The sequence below is a fragment of the Carcharodon carcharias genome, chromosome 18 (assembly GCF_017639515.1).
Source record: "Carcharodon carcharias isolate sCarCar2 chromosome 18, sCarCar2.pri, whole genome shotgun sequence".
NCBI lineage: Eukaryota > Metazoa > Chordata > Chondrichthyes > Lamniformes > Lamnidae > Carcharodon > Carcharodon carcharias.
In genome coordinates, this window is record NC_054484.1 from 77,068,729 (window position 1) to 77,093,304 (window position 24,576).

Genomic DNA, 24,576 nt, shown 5'->3' on the forward strand with positions numbered 1-24,576 from the left:
ATTTACCCATGGCATCTAGCAATGGTATTTTGTTGCAGTCAGAATGGATGCTGAGTGTTCTACTTGATTGGCACCACATTCACAAACATTTACTCCCTCCACCACCGACGCACAGTAGCAGCAGTGTGTACCATCTGCAAGATGCATTGAAGGGTTTCGCCAAGACTCCTTCGACAGCATCTCCAAAACTAACGACCACTACCATCTAGAAGGACAAAGGCAGCAGATAGATGGGAACACCACCCACCTGGAAGTTCCCCTCCAAGTCAATCACCATCCTGACTTGGAAATATATTGCTGTTCCTTCACTATCTCTGGGTCAAAATCCTGGAACTCCCTCCCTAACAGCACTGTGGGTGTACCTACACCGCATGGACCGCAGCGGTTCAAGAAGGCAGCTCACCACCACCTTCTCAAGGGCAATTAGAGATGGGCAATAAATGCTGGCCCAGCCAGCGGAGCCCACATCCCATGGATGAATAAAAAAAGAAAAAAACTTGTATTCGTCTTTAAACAAAGACATCTTGCCTCTGCTTATTTTTGGCAACTGCTGTCCTAGTCAGGTGTGACAGTTGAGTTGTTTGGATGACTGACTATAATTGAGCTAAAGCTGGAATTGAAATCTGAATCTCTGTGGCATTGGAGTGCCCTGAAGCTAAACCTATTAATGTCTGCTATTGTCGTGTTTAACACAACATTGTTCAGTTACAGGTATTTTTTAAATAAAAATAAATCAAAGATAGATTAGGAATTTATGCTCACTCTACATGAGAGCATTAATGGGAGCAAGCGGGTCTCAAGATATATGGGGGCGGAGGGAGAATTTGCCCATAAACCTCCAAAAGGCTTGTAAAAATTCAATCATAGGATGACCAATGAAAGAAAAGTCGCCCCCGTAAGTAGGCGAGACAGAATCTGTGAAGAGCCACTCTTCCAATCTCAGATTCCGTCTCTCCCAATCTTGCTAATCTTCCAGAGACCAGAATCTGTGATTGGAGGAGTAGCAATGATTGGGGGAGATTAGCAACCCAGAAATCCAAGTAATGATCTGGGGACATGGGTTCAAATGCCACTATGACAGCTGGTAGAATTTGAATTCACTTCATAAATCTGCAATATAAAGCTAGTCCCAGTAATGATGATCATTAAACTATCATCGATTGTTCTAAAAGAAAACCCATCTGGTTCTCTTATGTCCCTTGGGGAAGGAAATCTGCTGTCCTTAGCTGGTCTGGCCTACATGTGACTCCCGATCCACAGCAATGTGGTTGACTTTTAACTGCCCTCTGAAATGGCCTAGCAAGCCGTTCAGTACAAGGACATTTATGGATAGGTAACAAATGCTGGCCTTGCCAGCAACAGCCACATCCCATGAAAGAATAAATTTAAAGAAAGCAAAAGCAAGGATGGGAGACCTGGGGCCTGAAAGGGCCAGAGCTAATTCTGCACTGATTAGTGGTACTCGTAGTAAGAGAGGAGGCTTTATCTCCTTTTGGACCTGGACTGTAACCGTTGTCCTCACTCTTGAGTCCCAATCTATTCCCTCTTCCCCAGATTTTCTGAGCTCCACAGCGATCCCCCACATCTATCTAAACTCGCCTCTCAGTTCCACTGTCGGAGTCCCACGTGAATGGTTTGATAGTGGGAGCAATTGTGTTTTGCAAAGGACTCGAGCATCACATGTCAAGTTGCATTGTGTGCCTGCAGTTTTACACTCCAGCAGCACTCACTTTCAATAAGTATAGCTAGTATCGCCAGTTTTCATAATGGCTAGAGCCAAAGTGAGCCACTTTTTTTTTAAAAGCCCATTATTTTACTGGTGCATTTCCAACTGGCAAAAATGCACAGGCTCAAAACATTGCAACACAGGAAGCTGGTTGTTTTATTCATATTTATTATATTCAAATTATGCAACATGCGGTTGCGTTTTTAATATCTCAGATCAAGCTTTGTAATGGTAGATATTGCTAACCTAGCTTAAAGGTAAAGAGGCAGAAGGCAAGAAGGGCTACCTTACAAAAATTGATTGAAGTGCCTCAGAAATTTATGCCAGGCCTCTTGATCTACACAAATTACTAGGACTGAGTTTTAGTCCTAGCGAACTAAGTTTGAAGATGGGAGCAGAAGGAGTCAGAAGGCCTCAAAGCCTTAGATGAGAATCAAAGTGACATTTAGATCTGAGTAAATGAAGTCGAATACAGCAACTTAAATTTATATAGCGCCTTTAGCGTAATGAAACATTCCATGGCGCTTTATAGGAGCATAATAAAATACAGTATGACACCAAGCCACATAAGGAAATAGGTCAAATGATCAAAAGCATGGTAAAAGATGTGAATTTTAGTGAGTGTCTTAAAGGAGGAAATCGAAGTAGAGAAGCAGAGAGGGGTAAGAAGGGTATTCCCGAATTTAAGGTCTAGGCAACTAAAGGCATGGCCACCAATGTTGGAGCGATTAAAATTGGGGACACATAGCAGGCCAGAATTAGATATCTTGGAGGGTTGTGGCACTGGAGGAGATTGCAAATATAGGGTGGAGTGAGGCCATGAAGGGATTTGAAAACATGGATGAGAATTTAAAAATCAAGACGTTGCTTGATCGTGAGCCAACATTGGTCAGTGACCGCAGTGTCGTAGGGGAATAGAAATTGCAGTGAGTTAAGATCAGCAGAGTTTTGGATGTCCTCAAGATTAAGAAGAGCAGAGTATGGGAGACCAGTCAGGAGTGCGCTGGAATAGTTGAGTCTGGAGGAATGAAGGTACGAATAAGGATTTCAGCAGATTCCAAGTTAATACCTGCAGCCTTCGGTACATGTACCTAATAAGGGAGTTAGTGAGAATGAAAAAGGAACCTCTGAAAACCAAAAATTAGCCCTGAGAAACAAAAAGGAGCTCTCGAAAAAAAATATTTTGAGCAAGAGTAAGCCAGACAGTCCCTCAAGCTTGCCCTGTGATCCAAAAAGATCATGGCTGAATTTTTACGTCAACCCCACATTCTCGTGGTATCTGCATATTGCTGGTGCACATGGTGACCAAAAATCTTGTCGGATCTCAGTCTTGAATGTACACATCAACTAAGCATTCACAGTGTTCAGGGGCAGAAAATTCCAAAGATCCACCACCCTCTGGATGATGAATTCCTAAATGGTCAACCCCTTACCTTGAGATTTCCCCTCGAGTTCTAGACTCTCTAGCCATGGGAAACGGCCTTTGCCTCGACCCTGTCAAGCCCTCTTGAGGATTTTATAGATTTCAACAAGATCACATCTCATGGGGGGAGAAGGTGGCATAGTGGTAATGAGCTAATAATCCAGAGGTCCAAGCTAATGCTCTATAGACACAGGTTCAGATCCCAGCACGGTAGCTGGTGGAATTTAAATTCAATTAATAAATCTAGAATTAAAAGCTAGTCTCAGTAATGGTGACCATGAAACCATTGTCAGTTGCTGTAAAAAGCCATCTGGTTCACTAATGTCCTTTAAGGAAGGAAATCAGCCTCCTTACCTGGCTTGGCCTACATATGACTCCAGATCCACAGCAATTTGATTGACTCTTAACTGCCCTCTGAAACGGCCTAGCAAGCCACTCAGTTCAAGAGTAATTTGGGTTGGGCAACAAATGCTGACCTTGTCAGTGACATCCACATCCCATGGAAGAATAAAGAGAAAAACACTTTTATGAGGATCTAGCCCCATTCTATCACTGGCTTCTTATAGGACAGCCCTCTCACCCCTGGAATCAATCAAGTGAACCTTCTTTGCACCCTCTTTAAGGCAATTTCCTTTACTCTTATGTAAAAACAGAAAATGTTGGAAACATTCAGCAGGCCTGGTAGCATTTGTGGTGAGAGAAACAGAGTTGACATTTCAGATCTGTGACATTTCATTGGAACTGACCTGTAGAGTTTTCACCAAACTAGTTCTAATGTCCTGTCCTCAAAAAAACAGAAAAAATCCAAATTACAACCCCATTAGCCTATGCAAAGTCATCAGCAAATTAATAGAAAATGTGATTAATGGTGCTATTAATTGTGTCAGTTACACATCGGTTACCTCCTCGCTGGTGGTCAGTTTGGGTTCTGCAGACCACTCTGCTCCTAACCTTAGTCCAAACATGGACAAAAGAACAGAAATGGGTAAAACATGAGAGTGACTAACGTTGACATCGAGGCAGCATTTGACAGAGTGCAGCATCAAGGAGCCTTGGCAAAATTGAAGTCAATGGAAATCGGGGACTATAACTCTCCACCGCCTGGAGTTATACCCAGCTCAATGGAAGGCAGTTGTGGTTGTTGAAGGCCTATCATCTCGCCCCCAGGAGATTACTGCAGGTATATACCAGTGACCTAGGCCCAGCCATCTTAAACTGCTTCATCAATGATCTTCCACTTCATCAGAAGTGTGGATATTTGCTGACAATTTTAGGATCTTCAGTTCCATTTGCAATTTCTCAGGTAAAGAAGCATTCTGTGACCACATGCAGCATGACCTAGACAACATTCAGGCTTGGGCGGTCATGTGTCACAAATGTTACTTGCCACTTTAAGTGCCATGCAGTGACTATCTCCTACAAAGGACAGTCTAAACACCTCCCCATGACATTCAGTGGCATTACCATTGTCAAATTCCTTACCATTAATATCCTTGGAGTCACCATTGACCAGAAACATAATGAAACCAGTCACATAAATGCCATGGCTACAAGAGCAGATCAGAGGCTGGGTATTCTGTGTCGAGTGAATCATTTCTGACTCCCCAAAGCCCTTCTACCACCTACTAGGCACACACCAGGAATATTTTTCATGTACCTAAATGAGTGCAGTTTCATCAACACTCAAGCTCAACACCATCCAAAACAAAGCAGCCTGCTTGATCGGCACCTCATCCACCATTTCGAGCATCAATTCCTTCCACCACCGGTGCATTGTGACTGCAATGCGTACCATCTGCAAGATATACTGTAGGAACTTGCTACAGCTCCTTCGACAGCACCTTCCAAGCCTGTGACCTATACTGCCTAGAAAACTGAAGGCATCAGTTGCATGAGAGCATCACCATTTCTAAGTTTGTATATTAGCCTTCCTTCTTGCCACATCACTGACCTCCTGTACCATGGTCAATATGTTTACCCTTCCTGAAGCTTCTATCATCATACACACCCATTTCTTTTAAAGCTAATTAACTAGTATAAATTAACTTAATAAAGCTTAGTTTTAGGTTTCTAGTTTTAAATACTCACTGTCTCAAACTTATACAAACCACTGCATGTTAAAAGGCAGCAAGGACCTTCTCTTTATTTCCCCTTGCACTGAATTCCCACAATCACCAGCTTCTCCAAGTTCTCTATAAATGCTGTTAATGTTGCACCTGTGGTTACACTGTGCCTCTGGGCATATTGGGGTAAGATCAATTGACAGTTGATAGAATAAGCTTTCTTTAATAGAAGTTTCTAAATTGTTTACATTGCAGCAGGTGTTAGATGTTTGATTGTTGAGCATATATATTAAATTACATGTATAAAAAATAGTGGAATCTTTAAGTAGTGCACAGCATTGTCATTGTGTGACTGCAAAACCGGGTATATTGAGCAAACCCTTGTGTTGATGTAGTTCATAAGATCATAAGAAATAGGAACAGGAAGGCCAGTCAGCCCCTCAAGCCTGTTTTGGCATTCAATAAAATCATGGTTGATCTGATTGTGGCCTCTACACCACCTTCCTGCCTGCATTCCATAACCTTTGACTTCTTTGCAGATCAAAAATCTGTCTAACTCAGCCTTAAATTTATTCAGTGACCCAGCCTCCACTGCTGTCTGTGAAAGAAAATTCCAAAGACAAACAATCCTTCGAGAGAAGAAATTCTTCTCATCTCCAGTTTAAAAAAGAGAGCTCTTATTTTAACATGTGCCCCCTAGTTCTAAATTGACCTATGAGGGGAAACAGCACCTACCATGTCAAACCCACTCAGAGTCTTATATGTTTTAATAAGATTGCCTCTCATTTTTCTAAACTCCAATGACTAGGCACAACCAGCTCAACCTTTCCTCATGAGACAAACCCTTCATCCCAGGAATAGGCCTAATGAACCTCCCCTGAACTGCTTCCAAAGTAAGCAATCCCTGCCTTATTTAAGGAACCCAAAACTGTACACAGTACTCTAGGTGCGGTGTCATTGTACAGTTGGTGTCACTTGGTGTTGAAATTTAAAATTGTTGGATTATATTTTTATAAATTTTGTTTTATTTGTTTTAATTGCAGAAAGGTTATAAAATTAGGTGAAGAATTAATGTTTTCCTTTTGCAGATGATGAAGCATGCTTGGGGCAACTATAGACAGTATGCTTGGGGACACAATGAGTTAAAACCACTTTCCAGGAAGGGCCATACCACCAATATATTTGGTAAGTATTTGAATGTTTATTTACTCATCTGTTGTTTGCATTGCCCATGCCACCTTTTTATCTTTGGTAACTTGGAGAATGTAAGGACTTGCTTTTAGTCCGAGCACTGTAATGACAGATTTACAAAAGCAAAACATTGCGGTTACTAGAAATCTGAAATGAAAACAGAAAATGATAGGAATACTCAGCAGTCAAGCAGCAGCTGCAGAGAGAGAATTAGTGATTCAGGTCAATGACTTGTCATCATCAATAAGCCTGACAAAGATCATCAATCTGAAACATTAACTTTAGTTCTCTCCACAAATGATGCTTGAGTAATTCAGCATTTTCTGTGTTCAGCTAAATTATGCATTACTTGATTGTAAATATGATGTGATTATTAAATATTATAAACTAGCTATTTACAAGATATGCACTATTTAAGGAGGGAGGCAGAAATGAGGTGCAATTGTGGAGAGCAAATGTGGGGAACAATTGATTCTTACCAAAAATTAGTGTGTGCAGAATTAGATGTAACCTTGTGACATGGGTCAGTAAGTCATTGGCAGGTAGGAGATGATAAGTTAGAATAATGTGGTTCTGGTATTAAAGGAGTAATGTGAGCACGTTAGAGAGGGGTACCGTACAGAAGAGATTTTTGAGAATTTTGCCAGGAATGAGGAATTTTAGCTATTAGGAAAGATTGGATAGCCTGCGTTTGTTTTTTTTTGGAACAAAAGCAACTGAGGGGAGAGTAATTGAGGTTTGGAAAATTGAGGGGCCGAAGTGGTGTGGATAGGTAGAACTTACATCCATTAGCATACAGTTCAATAACCAAGGGGCATAAATTTAAAGTAATTGGTGGATAGATTAGTGGGAGTTGAGGCGAACCTTTTTTTTAGGTGTGTTAAACATCAAGTTAGCAAGCTTAAGTATATTAAGGAATATTTTAAAATGTTTTATAAATGACATTTAAAATTGATAGCGAATTTTGCATTGGTTGATTTGCGAATGAGTTTGAGGTGAAACTGGTGTGGTTGGGGGAGGGGGAGATTAACTTTTCAAAACAGGTGCCATTTGCAGCTGGATTGCCAATTACGCCCAAAACTGAACCTCTTCCTCACCTGTGAGATTGTGAGGTAGAGTGCTAACTGAACTGAGGTGATCTGGCATTTGAACCAAGGCTTTAATTGAGAAAACGTTAAAATTTTGTTTTTATTCATTCATGGGATGTGAGCATCACTGGTTAGGCCAGCAATTATTGCCCATCCCTAATTGCCCTTGAGAAGGTGGTGGTGATCTGTCAACTTGAACCACTACAGTCCATGTGGTGTAAGTATGCCCACAGTGCTATTAGGGAGAGATTTCCAGGATTTTGACCCAGTGACAGTGAAGGGATGGCGATATATTTCCAAGTCAGGATGGTAAGTGGCTTGGAGGGGAACTTCCAGATGGTGGTTTTCCTATATGCCTGCTGCCCATGTCCTTCTAGGTAGAATTGATTGTAGGTTTGGAAGGTGCTGTCTAAGGAGCCTTGGTGAGTTCCTGCAGTGCATCCTGTAGATGATATACACCGCTGCCACTGTTCGCCTGACATTTAATAAATAGATATATTTATAATATTCCACTGTGGCCATAACTCAGTCTTCCATTGTGCCATAGTGTGTTGTAATTGATGTTGCAATTTCTTTTAATTGGTCTTTGGGACTTTATTGAACTTTGATGGTGGAGGGACTGAATGTTTGTGGATGGTGTGCCAATCAAGTGGACTGCTTTGTCCATGATCATGTCAAGCTTCTTGTGTTGTTGGAGCTGCACTCATCCAGGTAAGTGAAATGAATTATCTTACGATGACAGAAGTTTACAGGGATAATAATTATGAAAAATTCTTATATTTAACCCCTGTTTAAGATATTTTCAAGATGGTAACCAGTTATCTGAGTATCTAATAAAGATCTAATATAATGAACTTCAATAAAGCCCCAAAGACCAATTAAAAGGAATTACAACATCAACTACTGCAAACTATGGCACAATGGAAGACTGAGTAATGGCCACAGTGGAATATTATAAATATATCTATTTATTAGATGTCAGTCGAACTTTATTGATCAAAAGTTGTCCCGTTGATCTCATAAGGGGAACGGATGTAATGGGTTCATAGGGATTGGGAATGGAGAAGAAGCAGAAAATGTAAGGAAAGTTACTTTAAAACACCTTTATAAGAAGAACTCTAGAATATAAATCTTTGAATAATGAGACACCCCATTATTTCAATTACAAAAAGGTCAAATTATGGTCCCTACATCCTCAGTGGTCTTCAAGAGAATTCTAAGAGCTCAAGCGATCAAGATTTTGCCAATCCCTGATCAGATTTCTGAATAAACTGAACACAGCATAAAATAAAACAAATTGCCATACCACCCCTAAGCAGTGGTAACTCATGTAGATGGGAGTCCCAGAAAGATTAAAAAGGATCAATAAATAAATTTCCAGGGATAGATTGAACCCAAAGTACCGAGAAGAGTAAGAGGAAATTTAGGAGTCATTGAAGCCTGGGAAATCATGAGCAGATTACTAACGGGCTATTGGATACTCTTTTCAAAGAGGGGAAGCTGGGCCATATGATAATAACTCAGTAAAACAAAAGCATGGTGGCAGAAGAAGAAATTCCTGCCTGATTAACCTGAGGAGGTGACATCCGAAATGGACAGTGGAAAGTCTCAAGGTATGTAGTGTACATGAACTTGTACAAGGAATTGACAAAGTTCTGCACAAATAGTTACTAGCTACATTCAGTATTGTGGAGGATAGAAAACATCAGGAGTTATATCAGCAGAGAGAAATATACTGAGGTTCCTCAGGGATCAATGTAAATTGGAAACAGCAGATATTCCAACATCGATGACTTGGATCCTGAAGGTCACTGCAAATTTGCCGGTAATACCAAACAAGTGGGACAGGTGATTCTGAGGTGGATACCTAAGTTGTCAGAACCAAAGCAGAATTACTGTACCTCTTAACTTGGTGTCAACTGAAACTTGGGTGTCCAATTCTATTACTTTATCCATGTCATACATGTATATAGTGAAAAGCTGATGTCCCTGTACAGATCTCTAGAGAACATTAATAGTTATATCCTTGCAATTGGAGAACAAACCTTTTAGAAACATAGATTTATGGCCATTTACTCATTGTGTCTATGTCGGCCAAAAAAGAAAGTCAAATGTGTGCCGTAAAATCTTAAAAGAAGAACTGCAAACTTGTCAGATGCATTGGATGTAATCTTCCTGGAAAGATTCCCAGCAGACAGGAAACTGCAAATATAATATCCCTTTTCAAGAAAGGAGGGAGTTGGAAAGCAGGAAACTATAGGCCAGTTAGGCTAACATCTGTCATTGGGTAATTGTTGGAATTCATTATTAAGGAAATTTATGATTAATTAAACTAGATATTTAGAAAATTGTGATATATTCTTACAGTTAATAGGTTTAACGAAATTGTGTTTCACAAGTTTATTAGCGTTCTTTATAGATGTAATGAGCAGGCTAGGTGAAGGAGAACAAGTAGATGTGCATTTGGATTTCCAAAAGGCATTTGATAAGGTGCTACACAAAAAGTACATACAAGGGGTAATATATGAGCATGGATAGAGGATTGGCTAACAAACAGAAAACAAAGAGTGTGGACAAATAGTTAACTTTCAGGTTGGAAAACTGTAACTGATGGGGTGCACAGGGGCCTCAACTATTTGCAATCTGTATTAATGACTTGGGCAAGGAGGCAGAATGTATTGTAGCCAAATTTGCTAATGATACAAAGATAAGTGGAAAAGCAAGTTGTGAGGAGGCCGCAGCCTCTAAGGGGTCTAAGGTTAAGCATAAAGGCAAAATTTTGTTGGATGGTGTCTAATGTGAGAAAATTGTGAGGTTATGCACTTTGGTAGGAAAAATAGTAAAGCAAAATAGTATTTAATGGAGGAACTATAGAATGCTGTGATATAGAGAGATCTAGGTGTCCTTGTACATGAAACACAAGTAGTTAGCTTGCAGGTACAACAAGTAATTAGGAAGACACTAGAATGCTAGCCTCTTGCAAAGAAGATGGAGAATAAAAGTAGTGAAGTCTTGCTGCGACTGTAGAGTCCATTGGTGAGACCATAGCTAGGGTACTGCGTAGGGTTCTTTATTTAAGGAGAGATATATTGCATTGGAGGCAGTTCAGAGAAGATTCACAAGGTTGAACATTCACAAGGTCACTCAACCTGAAACATTAACTCTGTTTCTCATCACAGTTGCTGCCTGACCTGCTGAGTTTTTCCAGCATTTTTTGGTTTCTGTTTCAGATTTCCAGCATCCACAGTATTTTGCTTTTTTTTTATTGAGCTGATTCCTGGAACGAAGGGGTTGGCTTATGAAGAAGGGTTGGGCATGTTATGCCTATACTCATTGGAATTTAGAAAAAAGTGGGAGAGAACCTTATTGAAACATATAAAATTCTGAAGTGGCTTGACAGGGTATATACTGAGAGGATGTTTCCCTTGTGGGGAAATGCAGAACTAGAGTATAGAGCTTCAGAATAAGGCATTGTCCATTTAAGACCGGGATAAGGAGGAATTTCTTCTCCCAGAAGGTCATGAATCTTTGGAATTCTCTACCCCAAAGAGTTGTGGAGGCTGAGTCATTGAATATATTCAAGGCTAAAATGGACAGATTTTTGAACTGTATAGGGGAGTTGAGAGTTATGGGGAACAGGCAGGAAAGTGGAGTTGAAGCCAAGATCAGAACAGCCATAATCTGATTGAATGGCGGAGCAGGCTTGATGGGCTGAATCCCTTACTCCTGTTCCTATTTCGTACATTATGTTCTTATGTTCTTACTTGGTTCCAGTGTTTTATGTTGTCATGTATGTTTTTTCTCAGCCAACACTACAAGGATGTTTGGCATTACTTGCTGATAAGTACTGTCTCACTGTATTTGGAAAACAAAAAACAATGAAAATTGACTCAAAAAACTATAATTGTAATACTATCTAGTAGTCCCAAGGGAGCTGCAATTAACATGCTGCTTGTATCACTTTTGTGTACTGAACTTTCAGTTTGGTTTGCTTTCTGAACAAGGCTTGAGCCTTCTGTCTCGTAAGACGATGGTTTGTGCCATGGTGGTTAACTCTGTTAAGCATTATCTGGTGTGGCTCAGGAGCCCCACTCTGGCATGGCAGTTCTCTGCCATATTGCTGCAGAGGACAACAGTGGGCTGAGAAGATGCATGATTCACTGGTCTCTGTTTTCTCTGGACCCACTTCTTGGCTAGCTGAGCTTTTAGTTTCTGCTTGCATCTTCCAATGCTCGTCCAAACAGTCAGCCTCCAGAGGTCACAGCTATCAGTCACTATCTCCCAGTTGTCATTATCCGCATCTTCATAAATCGTTTTCAGGTGCCCCTGCAGTGGAGACACGGATGACCAAGAGATTGTGACCCAGTGGCCAATTCACTGTGCATATACTTTGCGTATATGGCCGTCATCCACCCGATAAATGTGGTTGAGCCAGCGCAGATGCTGTACAATGAGTTTATACTGATGGAATTAGCAACTTCCAGGATCTTTGAGTTGGTGACCTTGTCCTGCCAAGACATACTCAGCCGTATCCTCTACATCTCTCATCTTAATTAACTGGGAGTCAGTGCTAGTACTACATGATCAAGTGCACCCAAGTAATCCTTGTTTTGAATGTTGGAGAATATATTTGCACAATGGAACAGATACAAGTAAACATATAGATGAATGCAGTTGGCAGCTAACAAAACATATATTCTCTTTATACTCCTCACAGCTTAGATTCGCACAAGCTTTGTATCATCAGCACACTTGGATACATTAGTCATGGTCTCTATGTCTATGTCACTAATATAATTGTAAATAGCTGAGGCCCCAGCACTAATCCACGTGGGACTCCATTAGTTAGCCTGCCAGTTTGAAAATGCACCATTTATCCCCACTTCCTGTTTCCTATCCATTAACCAATCCTCCATCCATGCTAATATATTACCTGAACTCCATGAGCCCGTGTATTAAACTGTTGCGTTGCACCTTATTGAATGTTTTTTTGGAAACCCAAGTGTTACTACATCTACTGGCTCCTCTTTATTTACTCTACTAGTTACACCCTCAAAAAAACTCTCAAATTTGTCCAACATGATTTCCCTTTTAAAACCATGTTGACTTTGTCTGATCATACTCTGATTTTCAAAGTGCGTGTAAGACTTGCTTACTAATAGATTCCAGCATTTTCCTGATGACATATGTCAGGCTGACTGGCCTGTAGCTCTGTTTTCTGTCTCCCTCCTTCCTTGAATAACGGTGTTTGATTTGCTAACTTCCAATCCACTGGGATGATCTAGAACGTAGGGAATTTTAGCAACTCATAATCAGTGCACCCGCTAACTCTGCAGCTGCTTCTTTAGAACTCGAGGATGTAGGCAATCAAGTTCTTGGGATTTGTCAGTGTTTAGTCCTTTAATTTCCTCTCAAACTTTTTCTGTTGATAATTTAAGTTCTTCACTCTTAATAGCCTATTGTCTACCCTCTATTTTTGGTATGTAATTTGTGTCTTCTATCATGAAAACTGACATAAAATATTCATTCAACATCTCTGCCATTTCCTCATTCACCATTATCATTTCTCCTGTCTCTGCATCTAAGGGACTAATGTTTATTTTAATCATTCTCCGTTTTATATACTTGTAAAAACTCTTATAATCTGTTTTTATATTCCTGGCTAGTTTATTCTCAACTTCTATTTTTTCCCCTTTAATCAACCTTTTTGGTTACTCTTTGTTGGTTTCTAAAGCTCTCCCAATCCTCAGGCTTATTCTTTTCAACATTGAGCCTCTTCTTTTAATCTAATGTTATTCCTAACTTTCCAAGGAAGCCCCCTTTTTGTCGAGTTCTTACAGTGTAATGGAACACACTTTGTGTATTGTTCGAGGAAGCTTTTGTGAAAGTATTCTACAAGCTCCTCTTCCAAGACTAGCTTTGCTAATTTAATCTTCAAATAGACTAGATAAATAAAAGTCCTTCACTATTATGACATTATCTTTGTTACAAGCTCCAATTATTTATTTATTAATGTTCTGCTGATTGTATACCAACTTTGTGGACTTTTAAACTCTTTTCATCAGCGTTTTCTGAGTGTTGTTCCTCCAAATGTCCACCCACACTGATTCTACTTCTTGATCTTCTGAGCTAACATTATTTCTTACCACTGTCCTTATGTCATTCTTTATTATCAAAGCCACTTCTCCTTTTCTATTCTACCTAGCTTTTCAAAATGTTAAGTATCCTGGAATATTTATATCCTAACCTTGGGCACCTTGCAACTGTGGGCAAATTTATCCATTTTGGGCCAGCACCCTGATTTAGAGGTCAAATGCGGGTGCTGATCAGATATTGTTGGGAGCATTCATCCAACATGGACCTTGACTGGATTGGTTGGTTAGTGGCCAGAGGGAGCACTCGTCATCTGATTAAGGCTGGTGGGCGAGTTCTTGGGCCTGGAGAGCTAATGTGAAGAAACTGCAGACTGCTGTTGTGGATAAGGGCAAGAGGGCGCCTCTGCCTTTCAGCACTTTTAAAAGATTTGAAGTAAAAATTGATCACAGCTGCCAGAGCCAACATTTTGGAAGGAAAACCCACCCACAGAGTGGTCTGCAGCTGCAGACCAGCAGTTAGGTGGGCTGGTGGTCTCAAAGCCTTCCAGCAGCACTGGCCCCTGGTGCTCCTGACACTGTGCGGGGTGGGGGCAGCATAGGCTGACTGGAAAATTCCAGTCCACCTCTGGCTTTAATTGACTTTTTCATTATCTCAGTTGGCTGTCCTCTGCTTACACTTATGCAGCCATTCAGCCCCTACTTTGGCCATTCCTGATAATGGCTTGGCAGTGGGATGGTGCTGGCAAACACGTTGGCTGGCAGCAGCAAGTGATATGCGCCCCCCCCCCCCCCCCCCACCTCATATTGGGACTAAAATCCTGCCCCATGTCTCAAATATTGATCAGATCTCTATTTATCTCTATTTGTACCACTGGTTCCTCCACCTAGTTATGAATGCTTCGTGCATTAGACGGGCCTTTCATTTTACTTTTTACCACTATTCTTTGTGTGCATTTTATTCATTGACGTACTATTACCATTAACTCTCAGTTTCTTCCTATCCTACTTTGCTTGTCTTTACCTATATTGCTACAATACTCTATTGCCTCAATTTTTCTCTTTACATTTTTAAATTTCCTTTCAGCTGACCTGTCTCCTCTACCTGTGCCCCCTCCCGCCATGAATTGAAACCACATATTTTCACATCACTAAGTCACGCATTTAATTCTGTAATCTGCCTAACTGTGTTCTAATTTGCATATGGCTCATTATTAATAATTTCAAACCCAGTTCCTCAAACTACTTCTGCATGAAGCCTCTTTCGAAAGAAATGCTTATGTCATTGGTTTTATTTATTCGTTCATGGAATGTGGGCGTCGCTGGCTAGGCCAGCATTTATTGCCCATCTTTAATTGCACTTAAGAGTCAACCACATTGCTGTGGGTCTGGAGTCACATGTAGGCCAGACCAGGTAAGGGCAGCACATTTCCTTCCCTAAAGGACATTAGTGAACCAGATAAGTTTTTATAATAATCAGCAATGGTTTCATGGTCTTCATCGGACTTTTAACTCAAGATTTTTGTTAGATTCAAATTTTACCATCTGCCGTGGAATTCGAACCCAGGTCCCCAGAGGATTACCCAGGGTCTCTGGGATACTAGTTCAATGACAATACCACTGGGCCACCATGGTCCTACATGGACCATGGTCCTACATGGACCATGACAGCTGTATCCTCCCCTCCCACCCAGGTTCTTCTGCAAACTGGAGGCAATGTCTTTGACCCTGGCACCAGGAAAACAGCTCAACCCTAATTTCCAGTCACAGCTGCAGAGAATGCTATCCATCTCCCGACTATACTGTTCCCTATCGTTAGCACATTCCTTTTCAACCCCTCCATTTGAATGGCTTTCTGCATCATAGTGTTATGGTCAGTTCGCTCATTTATCCTGAAGTCCCTGTTCCCTTACACACAGGTAATAAATACCACATAACAGTTGATCAAAGTCAAGGGCCAAGGTTTCTCCATTATTCCATTCCCATATTTGCCTGACTCTCATTCACACCCTTCTGTTCCTGACCATTGACCAACTTTAAAGTTCTACTTAACCTAAGGGGTGTGGCTGCCTTCTTGAACAAAGAGTCATGGTAACTCTTTTCCCTAATGCGCTGAAATGTCTGCAGCTCAGACTCCAGCTCTACAACCTTGCGCTGAAATTTCTTGAGCCTCAGACACTTAACTGTAGTTATGACTGTTTGGGATTGCAATGCTATACAAACTCTCCATGTGCTACAGACTACCTGTCCTACCATGTCTATCTAATTTTGTTTACTGGGTTAATTAATTAATTATTAATTTAGCAAAGCTAAATAATAGCAAGTTTCAGTTTCCTAGCTTATGCACCTAGAAAAAATACTCACCAACTACAGGAGGTAAAGCAGAAAGAATAAAAAGCACCACCTCCTTTCCCCCCACTGCACCAGATTCCTGACTTTAGCACTCAGTTCTGCGATCACTCTGTGCTCTGTACTTCTTTTCTAATGCATTGGCATTTCATTCACTTATTCATCAGATCAGTTACACCCCCACAGTTATTGATCTGCTGACAAATCTACTGAGTTTAACCAGTGTTAATTTTGAGATCTGATGTGACTTGAAAATATCATTAATGGTACAGACCATTAGGTAATAATGTATTTTATTTTTAGCCTCTTACAACATTATCTACATGTAAACAGGATTATTTTCAAACTTTATAAATACAGACTTAAAATATTGTTGATTTTAGATTGAGAGAACACTAAGGTGTGTGACTATTTTTGTACACTGCCATTGAAGTGAGCAGCATATTAATCAAACGTTTTGAGTTGAACTTTCTAATGTGACATCAAGTTGCAAGATATTACTCACATTTGTGCCACAAAAATGGTGTGAGTGGATCTTGCCTAATTTTTTCAGTGGTTAACATAGGAATAACACATCCACAAATTATGATGTCCTATAAAATTAACTTTAATGTTGTTTGATATTCATACTGCAGTTTGCTGTAGTAATTAATTAAGTAGTTGCCCTGTTAGAAGGTCAATACAGTAAAATGTCTGTTATCTGGCTATTAGGACAGAGCAGATGGTAAAGGCTGAGCTGCTCAAATCCCAGAAGGAAACTTGAACCAACTGTCATAACCCATTTTTGCAATTTGTATGTTCTGAGATGCAGGCTTTGAATTCAGTAGTAATAAGACCACTGAGTCTCAAGAGATATTTTTATAAAACTAAATTAATCATTTATTAATACACGAAAGATTATAAGCATATACATACATACGAAATTATTACTATAATAACGACAAAAATCCCCTAATTAATCTGACTATCAGTTACACCCCAGTTAAGGCAACAGTAAAACTCATAGATTTAAAGAGACACCTGGCAGAGCACATCCTGGACAGTTGCATTCAAAATGAGTTTCTTTCAGTCCTGGGTCCTTGCCGACAGACTTGAGGTTTACAGACTGGAGGCTTCTCACACTTGATGAATCTTAAAATGCCGCTACCTTACACACACTCTCCTCTCTCCTTTATACATAACTTTCTCTTTGAATGTAAAGTTTCCATTCTATCACTAGGCTTTTAATTTTACCTCTTTTAACAATAACATCCTTTGATTCCACCAATTTTATTAGTAAGCTGAAAAAAATAAACACATTGCTCGACGTCTTCTAGCTAGGTGCAAGATTTCACCCATTCTTTTGAATAGTTTATTTAAAAATGCAGTGCCCCCTTGACACCTATGTTCCTAAACTTCCCCATGTTTATCTGATTACCATTTCAAACCTACTTCTTTCTATACATCAAAGCCTCTGGACCAGCTGCCTTTAATCCAATTAAGACACAGACACAGAAACTACTAAACTCTATTTTAAAAAATAATTTCCAATAACATTATAAACATTAATCTCTTCATGATGCAGCACTCTCCCAACTAGAATTCTCTATTAACTGGAATTCTGGGGTTGTGTCTGTTTTTTGATTGGATATGCCAAATTCTCCGTTAATAGTTATAGACTGCCTGTTCTTGCTCCAGCCTCAGCCTCCCACTGCTCTGCAGCACCATCTGCCCTCTGTGCCACTTGCTCGACACATGCACTTAACTCATTCATTTGTCAAGACCTCAAGACCAGCGTGATCATCCTGAAACTCTTTCATTGGATGAAAACAAGAACTCACCTTATATCTCAGCTAACCAGCATATTTGATTAACTGGCATCTCCAATTTCTAGAGTGTGCCAGGTAAGAGATTTTCCTGTATGTAAACCTTGAAATGCTGAATCAATTCTTTCAGGAATGTATATTTCACAAGGCAAAAAGATAATTATGGATGAGTATAACCAGTCAGTCCATTGTAATTAACCATTTAGTTACCATAAAATACCCCTATGGCTGTATCCATTTGATTCTTAAATAATTCCAGGGTTTCCATCTCCAGTTTTATGGATTTATGTTCTACTGTTTACTTTATTTATGTATTATTATTTACTCCGTATATGCTTTATAAAGCACCAATCAAGACTGGAAAAACTCGATTTCCTTTAATTACCTCCGCCACTGAATATTTTTGCCTCTGTTTGCTAGTCTCTTTGTGAACAGTAGATCTCAAACTAATAGACGAATTTCAACAAAACATGGTACATAGACGATATAAAAAGGAGCAGAAATTAGGCCAATCAGCCCATCGAGTCTGCTCCGCCATTCAATCATGGCTGATAAGTTTCTCAACCCCATTCTCCCGCCTTCTCCCCGTAACCTTTGATCCCCTTACCAATCAAGAACCTATCTATCTCGGTCTTAAATACACTCAATGGCCTGGCCTCCACAGCCTTCTGTGGCAATGAATTCCACAGATTCACCACTCTCTGGCTAAAGAAGTTTCTCCTCATCTCTGTTCTAAAAGGTCTTCCCTTTACTCTGAGGCTGTGCCTTCGGGTCCTAGTCTCTCCTACTAATGGAAAGATCTTTCCCACGTCCACTCTATCCAGGCCTTTCAGTATTCTGTAAGTTTCAATCAGATCCCCCCTCATCCTTCTAAACTCCATTTAGTATAGACCCAGAGTCCTCAAACGTTCCTCATATGTTAAGCCTTGCATTCCTGGGATCATTCTCGTGAACTTCCTCTGGAGCCTTTCAAGGGCCAGCACATCCTTCCTGAGATACGGGGCCCAAAATTGCTCACAATATTCTAAATGTGGTCTGACCAGAGCCTTATAAAGCCTCAGCAGCACATCCCTGCTTTTATATTCTATTCCTCTCAAAATAAATGCCAACCTTGCATTTGCCTTCCTAACTACCGTCTCAACCTGCAAGTCAACCTTAAGAGAATCCTGGACTAGAACTCCCAAGTCCCTTTGCATTCCAGATTTCTGAATTCTCTCCCCATTTAGAATGTCTTTATTCTTCCTACCAAAGTGCATGACCTCACATTTCCCCACGTTGTATTACGTCTGCCACTTTTCTGCAGCCTCCCCGCCTCCTCAATACTACCTCTCCCTTCACCTATCTTTGTATCATCTGCAAACTTAGCCAGGATGCCCTCAGTTCCTTCATCTAGATCATTAATGTATAAAGTGAAAAGTTGTGGTCCCAACACTGACCCCTGCGGAGCTCCACTTGTCACCGGCCACCATCCTGAGAAGGACCCCCTTATCCCTACACTCTGCCTCCTGCCAGACAGCCAATCTTCTACCAATGCTAATACCCTACCTCTAACACCATGGGCTCTTATCTTACTGAGCAGCCTCCTGTGCGGCACCTTGTCAAAGGCCTTCTGGAAGTCCAAGTAAATAACATCCATTGGCTCTCCTTTGTCTTACCTACTTGTTACCTCCTCAAAGAATTCTGACAGATTATCAGGCATGACCACCCTTGATGAAACCATGCTGACTTTGCCTGATTTTACCATGTACTTCCAAGTATTCTGAAATCTCATCCTTAATAATGGACTCTAAAATCTTACCAACGACTGAGGTCAGGCTAATCGGCCTGTAATTTCCTGGCTTTTGCCTCACTCCCTTCTCAAACAGGGGTGGTTACATTAGCGATTTTCCAGTCCTCTGGGACCCTCCCTGACTCCAGTGATTCCTGAAAGATCACCACTAGCGCCTCCACTATCTCTTCAGCTATCTCCTTCAGAACTCTGGGGTGTAATCCATCTGGTCCAGGTGATTTATCCACCTTCAGACCTTTCAGTTCTCCTAGCACCTTCTCCTTGGTAATGGCCATCATACTCACCTCTGCCCCCCGACTCTTGAACTTTGGGGATGTCACTTGTGTCTTCCATTGTGAAGACTAACACAAAGTACCTATTCAGTTCCTCCGCCATTTCTTTGTTCCCCACTACTACTTCTCCAGCGTCATTTTCCAGCAACCCAATGTCCACTTTTGCCTCTCTCTTACCCTTTATATATCTAAAAAGCTCTTGCAATCTTCTTTTATATTACTGGCTAGCTTACCCTCATACTTAAGCTTCTCCCTCCTTATTTCTTTTTTAGTTGTCCTCTGTTGGTCTTTGTAGGCTGCCCTGGTTTCCCACTGCTCTTTGCCGCATTGTCTGCTTTCTCTTTAGCTTTTATGCTGTCTCTGACTTCCCTTGTCAGCCATGGTTGCCTCGTCCTCCCTTTAGTATGCTTCAACTTCCTAGAGATGAATTTTTGCTGTGTTTCCCAAATTATTCCCAGAAACTCCTGCCATTGCTGTTCCATTGTTTTTCCTGCTAGGCTCATCTCCCAGTCAATTCTGGCCAGCTCCTCCTTCATGCCTCTGTAGTTGCCTTTATTCAACTGTAATACCGTTACATCTGAGTCCAGCTTTTTCCGCTCAGTATGGCCCAAAGAAGAACTGATTTTTCTTTTGGTGAAAATGTGGATTCAGATCATGGATTTTTTTTAAAGGATCCGTTAACATTGGACAATAGAGGAATAAATTTTCTTTTAACAGTGCTGTTTTATTTAGAATGTTGTGGATTGTCTTGGCTGTTGGAGAATTTGTCACAGCTGTCAATGTGAGCAGAGTTTTCACACCAGGTTATTGCATGTGAATTGGCCAGATTGAAGCTCTTAATAAAAAGATTTCTTTTTTTTTTCAGATTTGTAGTTACAGAGCATTGACCAGGCAGGGAAAGGCCACAAGTAAGAGCTGCGTAATTGTAATAATGTTGAGTTAACATCGCATGACAGAGGTGTGCTCTCTATTCTTCACTTGTCTTTTCATGTAATTCACGGCCTTGAATCTGCAGCTTAGCCTTCTGGCTCTTTACTTTGCCTCTAAACTTGAATCTTGCTCTCCCTTGTTTGTCAGTGACAACAACTGGACAGACTGTGTTTCTGATCAGAGATGGTTGTGATTTTTATGGCTTGGTTGTGATTTTTTTCTGAATAATGTTATTCTATTTTTGCTCTACAGTTCAGCATTCCATTTGGTTTTGTAATAGACATTGCAATAAGTCTGTAATCTGCACAGTTGGTATAACAGGATAGTCTTTTTTTTAATTCATCCATGGGATGTGACTGTCGCTGGCAAGGCCACTGTTTTATTGCCCTTTCCTAACTGCCTCTCAGAAAGTGATGGTGAGCCGGCTTTATGAACTACTGCAGTCCATGTGGTGTAGGAACACGCACAATGCTGCTCTAGGACTTTGACCCAGTGATAATCTTTTAAATGAAAACAATTAAACTAATTCAACAAAATTGGGATAAATCAGGCACAGCCCCTAATTCAGGTCAGCTGTAAAACCAAGGACAAAAATTTAAATGAACCTTACAAACTTTAAATCAAAATGTGATTAAAGGGATCAACAAAACACCCCAGTCCCCGCGGTGCCCACCGAGCACGGAAGGCCTCGAGCATGTCAGCAGATACCGCGTGCTCCCTCTCCAGGGACATCCGGCAGCGAACGTAGCCGCGGAAGAGGGACAAACAATCGGGCGGGACTCCCCCGTCGATCGCCGGCTGCCTGGACCTGTTAATGGCCAACTTGGCCAGGCCCAGGAGCAGGTTCACGAGGAGGTCCTCCTCCTTCCCGACCCCTTTCCGCACCGGGTGCCCATAGATCAGGAGCGTGAGGTTGAAGTGCAAACAAAACATCAATAAAAGGTTTTTCAAATAACTAAAAAGGGAGTGCAGCCTACAACACCCTATGTATACATGGTCTACGGACTCCACAAGACTGCAAAAAGGGCACGTGTCCCGAGAGTCCGTGAACCTATGCATCCTCTTATTATACGGGACTGCTGCATGCAACACCCTCCAAACCAGGTCCCCGATAGAAAGGGGGAGGACACCTCCGTAGAGGGCCTCCCATTGGGGGCCTCCGCCGCCGGACGGCAACAAGGCACGCCAGGGTGTGTCCGGTCGATGGACAAGGGCGAGAAAATGGAAGGTGTGCAGCAGCAGTCCATACAAAAAGCCCCTCTTTGCCGTGCCAAAAGGCACAGAGAGCATGTCCCCGAGGCGGCTCATATTGCGGGGCACCAGCACCCGAGGGAGGGTTCGGGGCTTGGGGCCAATGTGGAATTCTGTCCGAACAGGGGAACGGAGATTGTCGATAATGTTATTGGAAATTACTTTTTAAAATAGGCATTGTATTTCTAAGTCAGGATGGTGTGTGGCTTGCAGGGGAACTTGCAGGTTGTGGTATTTGCCTGCCGCCCTTGGTTCTTTTTAGTAGATATTGTGGTTTTGTTGAAGGAGCCTTAGTGAGTTTCTGCAGTGCATCTTGTAGCTGGCACACACTGTTTCCACTGTACTGGTGGTGGAGGGAGTGAATGTTTATGTTTGTGGATGGGGTGCCAATCAAGTGATCCATTTTGTCCTGGAATGTGTCGAGTTTCTTGTGTTGTTGGAACTGCACTCATCCAGGCAAGTGGAGAGTATTCCATCACACTGCTGACTTGTGCCTGGTAGATGTTGGACAGGCTTTGGGGGAGGGTCAGGAAATGAATTACCTGTTACAGAATTCCCAGCCTCTTGACCTGTAGCCACTGTATTTATGTGACTGGTCCCGTTAAATTTCTGATCCATGGTAACCCCGAGGGTTTTTATTGTGGGGGATTCAGTAATGTCAATGCCATTGAATGTTATAAGGAGAGATGTGCATCATTGACATGAAGGCTTTTCTTGCTGCATTTTAATTTTCTAATGGCAATTCCATTGAAGGAAGGGCATTGTATTAAAGGTATTCAGATATCCAGCATCAACTCTGTCTAAACTCGTGACTTTCCAAAAGCCAACAAGCGTTTGTTGGGGGAGTTACTAAAAGTCCTCTTCTTGAGGAACTGCTGATTCTAATTCCATAATAACCCATTGTCGCCTGTACTGCTCTTACCACATGATGCTGTTGTTTTGCTCTTTGCCATGTTGTTACTAGCACCAATATATTATTTCATTGATGGTTCCCCAGATTAAAAAAAAGGTTGAAGGCAGTAAATATGCTGTAAAGTCAATACTACCATTTTCAGGTGTATAGTTGGATTGGCCAGATTTGGATGCATTTAGCTAGATACCAAGTAAAGTATTGAATGTTTTTATTACTTTTTTAGGAAATTCTCAGTTGGGTGCAACCATAGTGGATGCATTAGATACACTCTACATCATGGGTCTTTTTGATGAGTTTCGAGATGGGAAAGAATGGATTGAGAAGAACTTAGATTTCAGTGTGGTAAGTCATAATAGGTTCGATGGGCCTACACCTGCTCTTGCTTCTTAATGGCCCTGTTTCCAACTTAATATGGAGTGAACCTTTTTCAGTGGAAGGAAAATGTATCAATGGTAAGAAATTTAAAAGGCGGCTTGTCGGATGACATATCCACTCTCAATTAATAAGTTGATCTCCCATGGTACTGCTCATGGAAGTTGAACGCTTGCAACTCTGCATTCTGCTCTCTTGCCTCCATCCCTCAATTTTGCTCGCTCCTTATGGTTCCTTTTCTTGCTGTCCTGTCTGCCGCCACCAGTTTGTCCTATGTGGCTGTGCCCTATTTTTCTGAGACCCAACTCAAAGGGAACAGGAGGAGGAAGGGGAAGACAAGATCCAAATTGGCGGTAGTGCAGGCACAAACAGGCAGTAAAGCAGGTATGAAAGGGTCACACTGAAGCCATGAGAGGATTGAAGTTCAGAGTATGGCTTGCTGGAATGGAGGCAAGGGTTGGAAAATGGTTGTCCAATTATCACCTGAGGTAAAAGTTTTATAAAAAAATGTTAAAGGCTTTAATTGTTAAAAAGCAGCACATCGCTGCATACAAAGCTCATATAGAGAGAAAAGTAATATGGCTCGACAATGAGCGCCACCTGGGAATAAAGCCCTGAATTCCCGGGAGGCTTGCACCATGCAAATGGCACATGTGCAACGTTGGGTTTGTTAGTAGTTGTGTAAATGATTTACACCATTGTTTACTCCACACCATAATTTTCTGGGACCTTTGTATCACTTCGTCAATACCAATTGATCGCCATACCTCCAACCCCAGTTAAGTCAGTCATGATGACAAATGTCCTGATTTATGCCCGTTTACTTGCCACAACCTTTAGATTGAAAAATAATAGTTCAGAGGCATATTTTCAAGTTCATGATTTCAAAATAACTGGTTAAAGTAAAACTAAGTCTCCACTTTCTTGATACCTATAGTCCTTAGCTAAACCCATCAAAACACTGACTTGTCATTGTGTGTTTGGTTTGCCATATGTTATGTCGATTATGAAGGGAACTTAAGTGCTTGTACATGCCATGGATAAAAGTGAGAGTGGGAGCAGAATAATTTTTGAGTTGCTTTCTGGCCCGACATACTTGCAGCAATCACCAGAAGCTGGTGATCCAAAACTCATTTGAAATTGGGCTTCAGGCCTCATATAAATAATTCTAGTGAGTTGTGTCTCCTGAGGCAGTTTGCTGATTTTCTCTGGACCAATTTTAATGCTTATGAGGTGAGTAGTGGCCCTCAGGTAGGTTTTTGGAAGCAAGGAGTGCAGATAGGATTGGTTAGGGGTGGGGGGATGGTGCAGG

The 24,576-nt window shown here is 41.2% G+C and overlaps 1 protein-coding gene across 4 annotated transcripts in view; it reads left to right on the plus strand.

The window, feature by feature from the left end:
- man1a2 (mannosidase, alpha, class 1A, member 2) overlaps positions 1-24,576 on the plus strand; it is a 147,891-nt gene that overhangs the window by 37,730 nt on the left and 85,585 nt on the right. For all 4 annotated transcript variants that reach the window (XM_041210731.1, XM_041210734.1, XM_041210733.1 and 1 more), the window contains exons 3-4: positions 6,301-6,397; positions 23,116-23,234. In XM_041210731.1, coding sequence (XP_041066665.1) covers positions 6,301-6,397; positions 23,116-23,234 — 216 coding nt within the window. The remainder of the gene's footprint in view (positions 1-6,300; positions 6,398-23,115; positions 23,235-24,576) is intronic.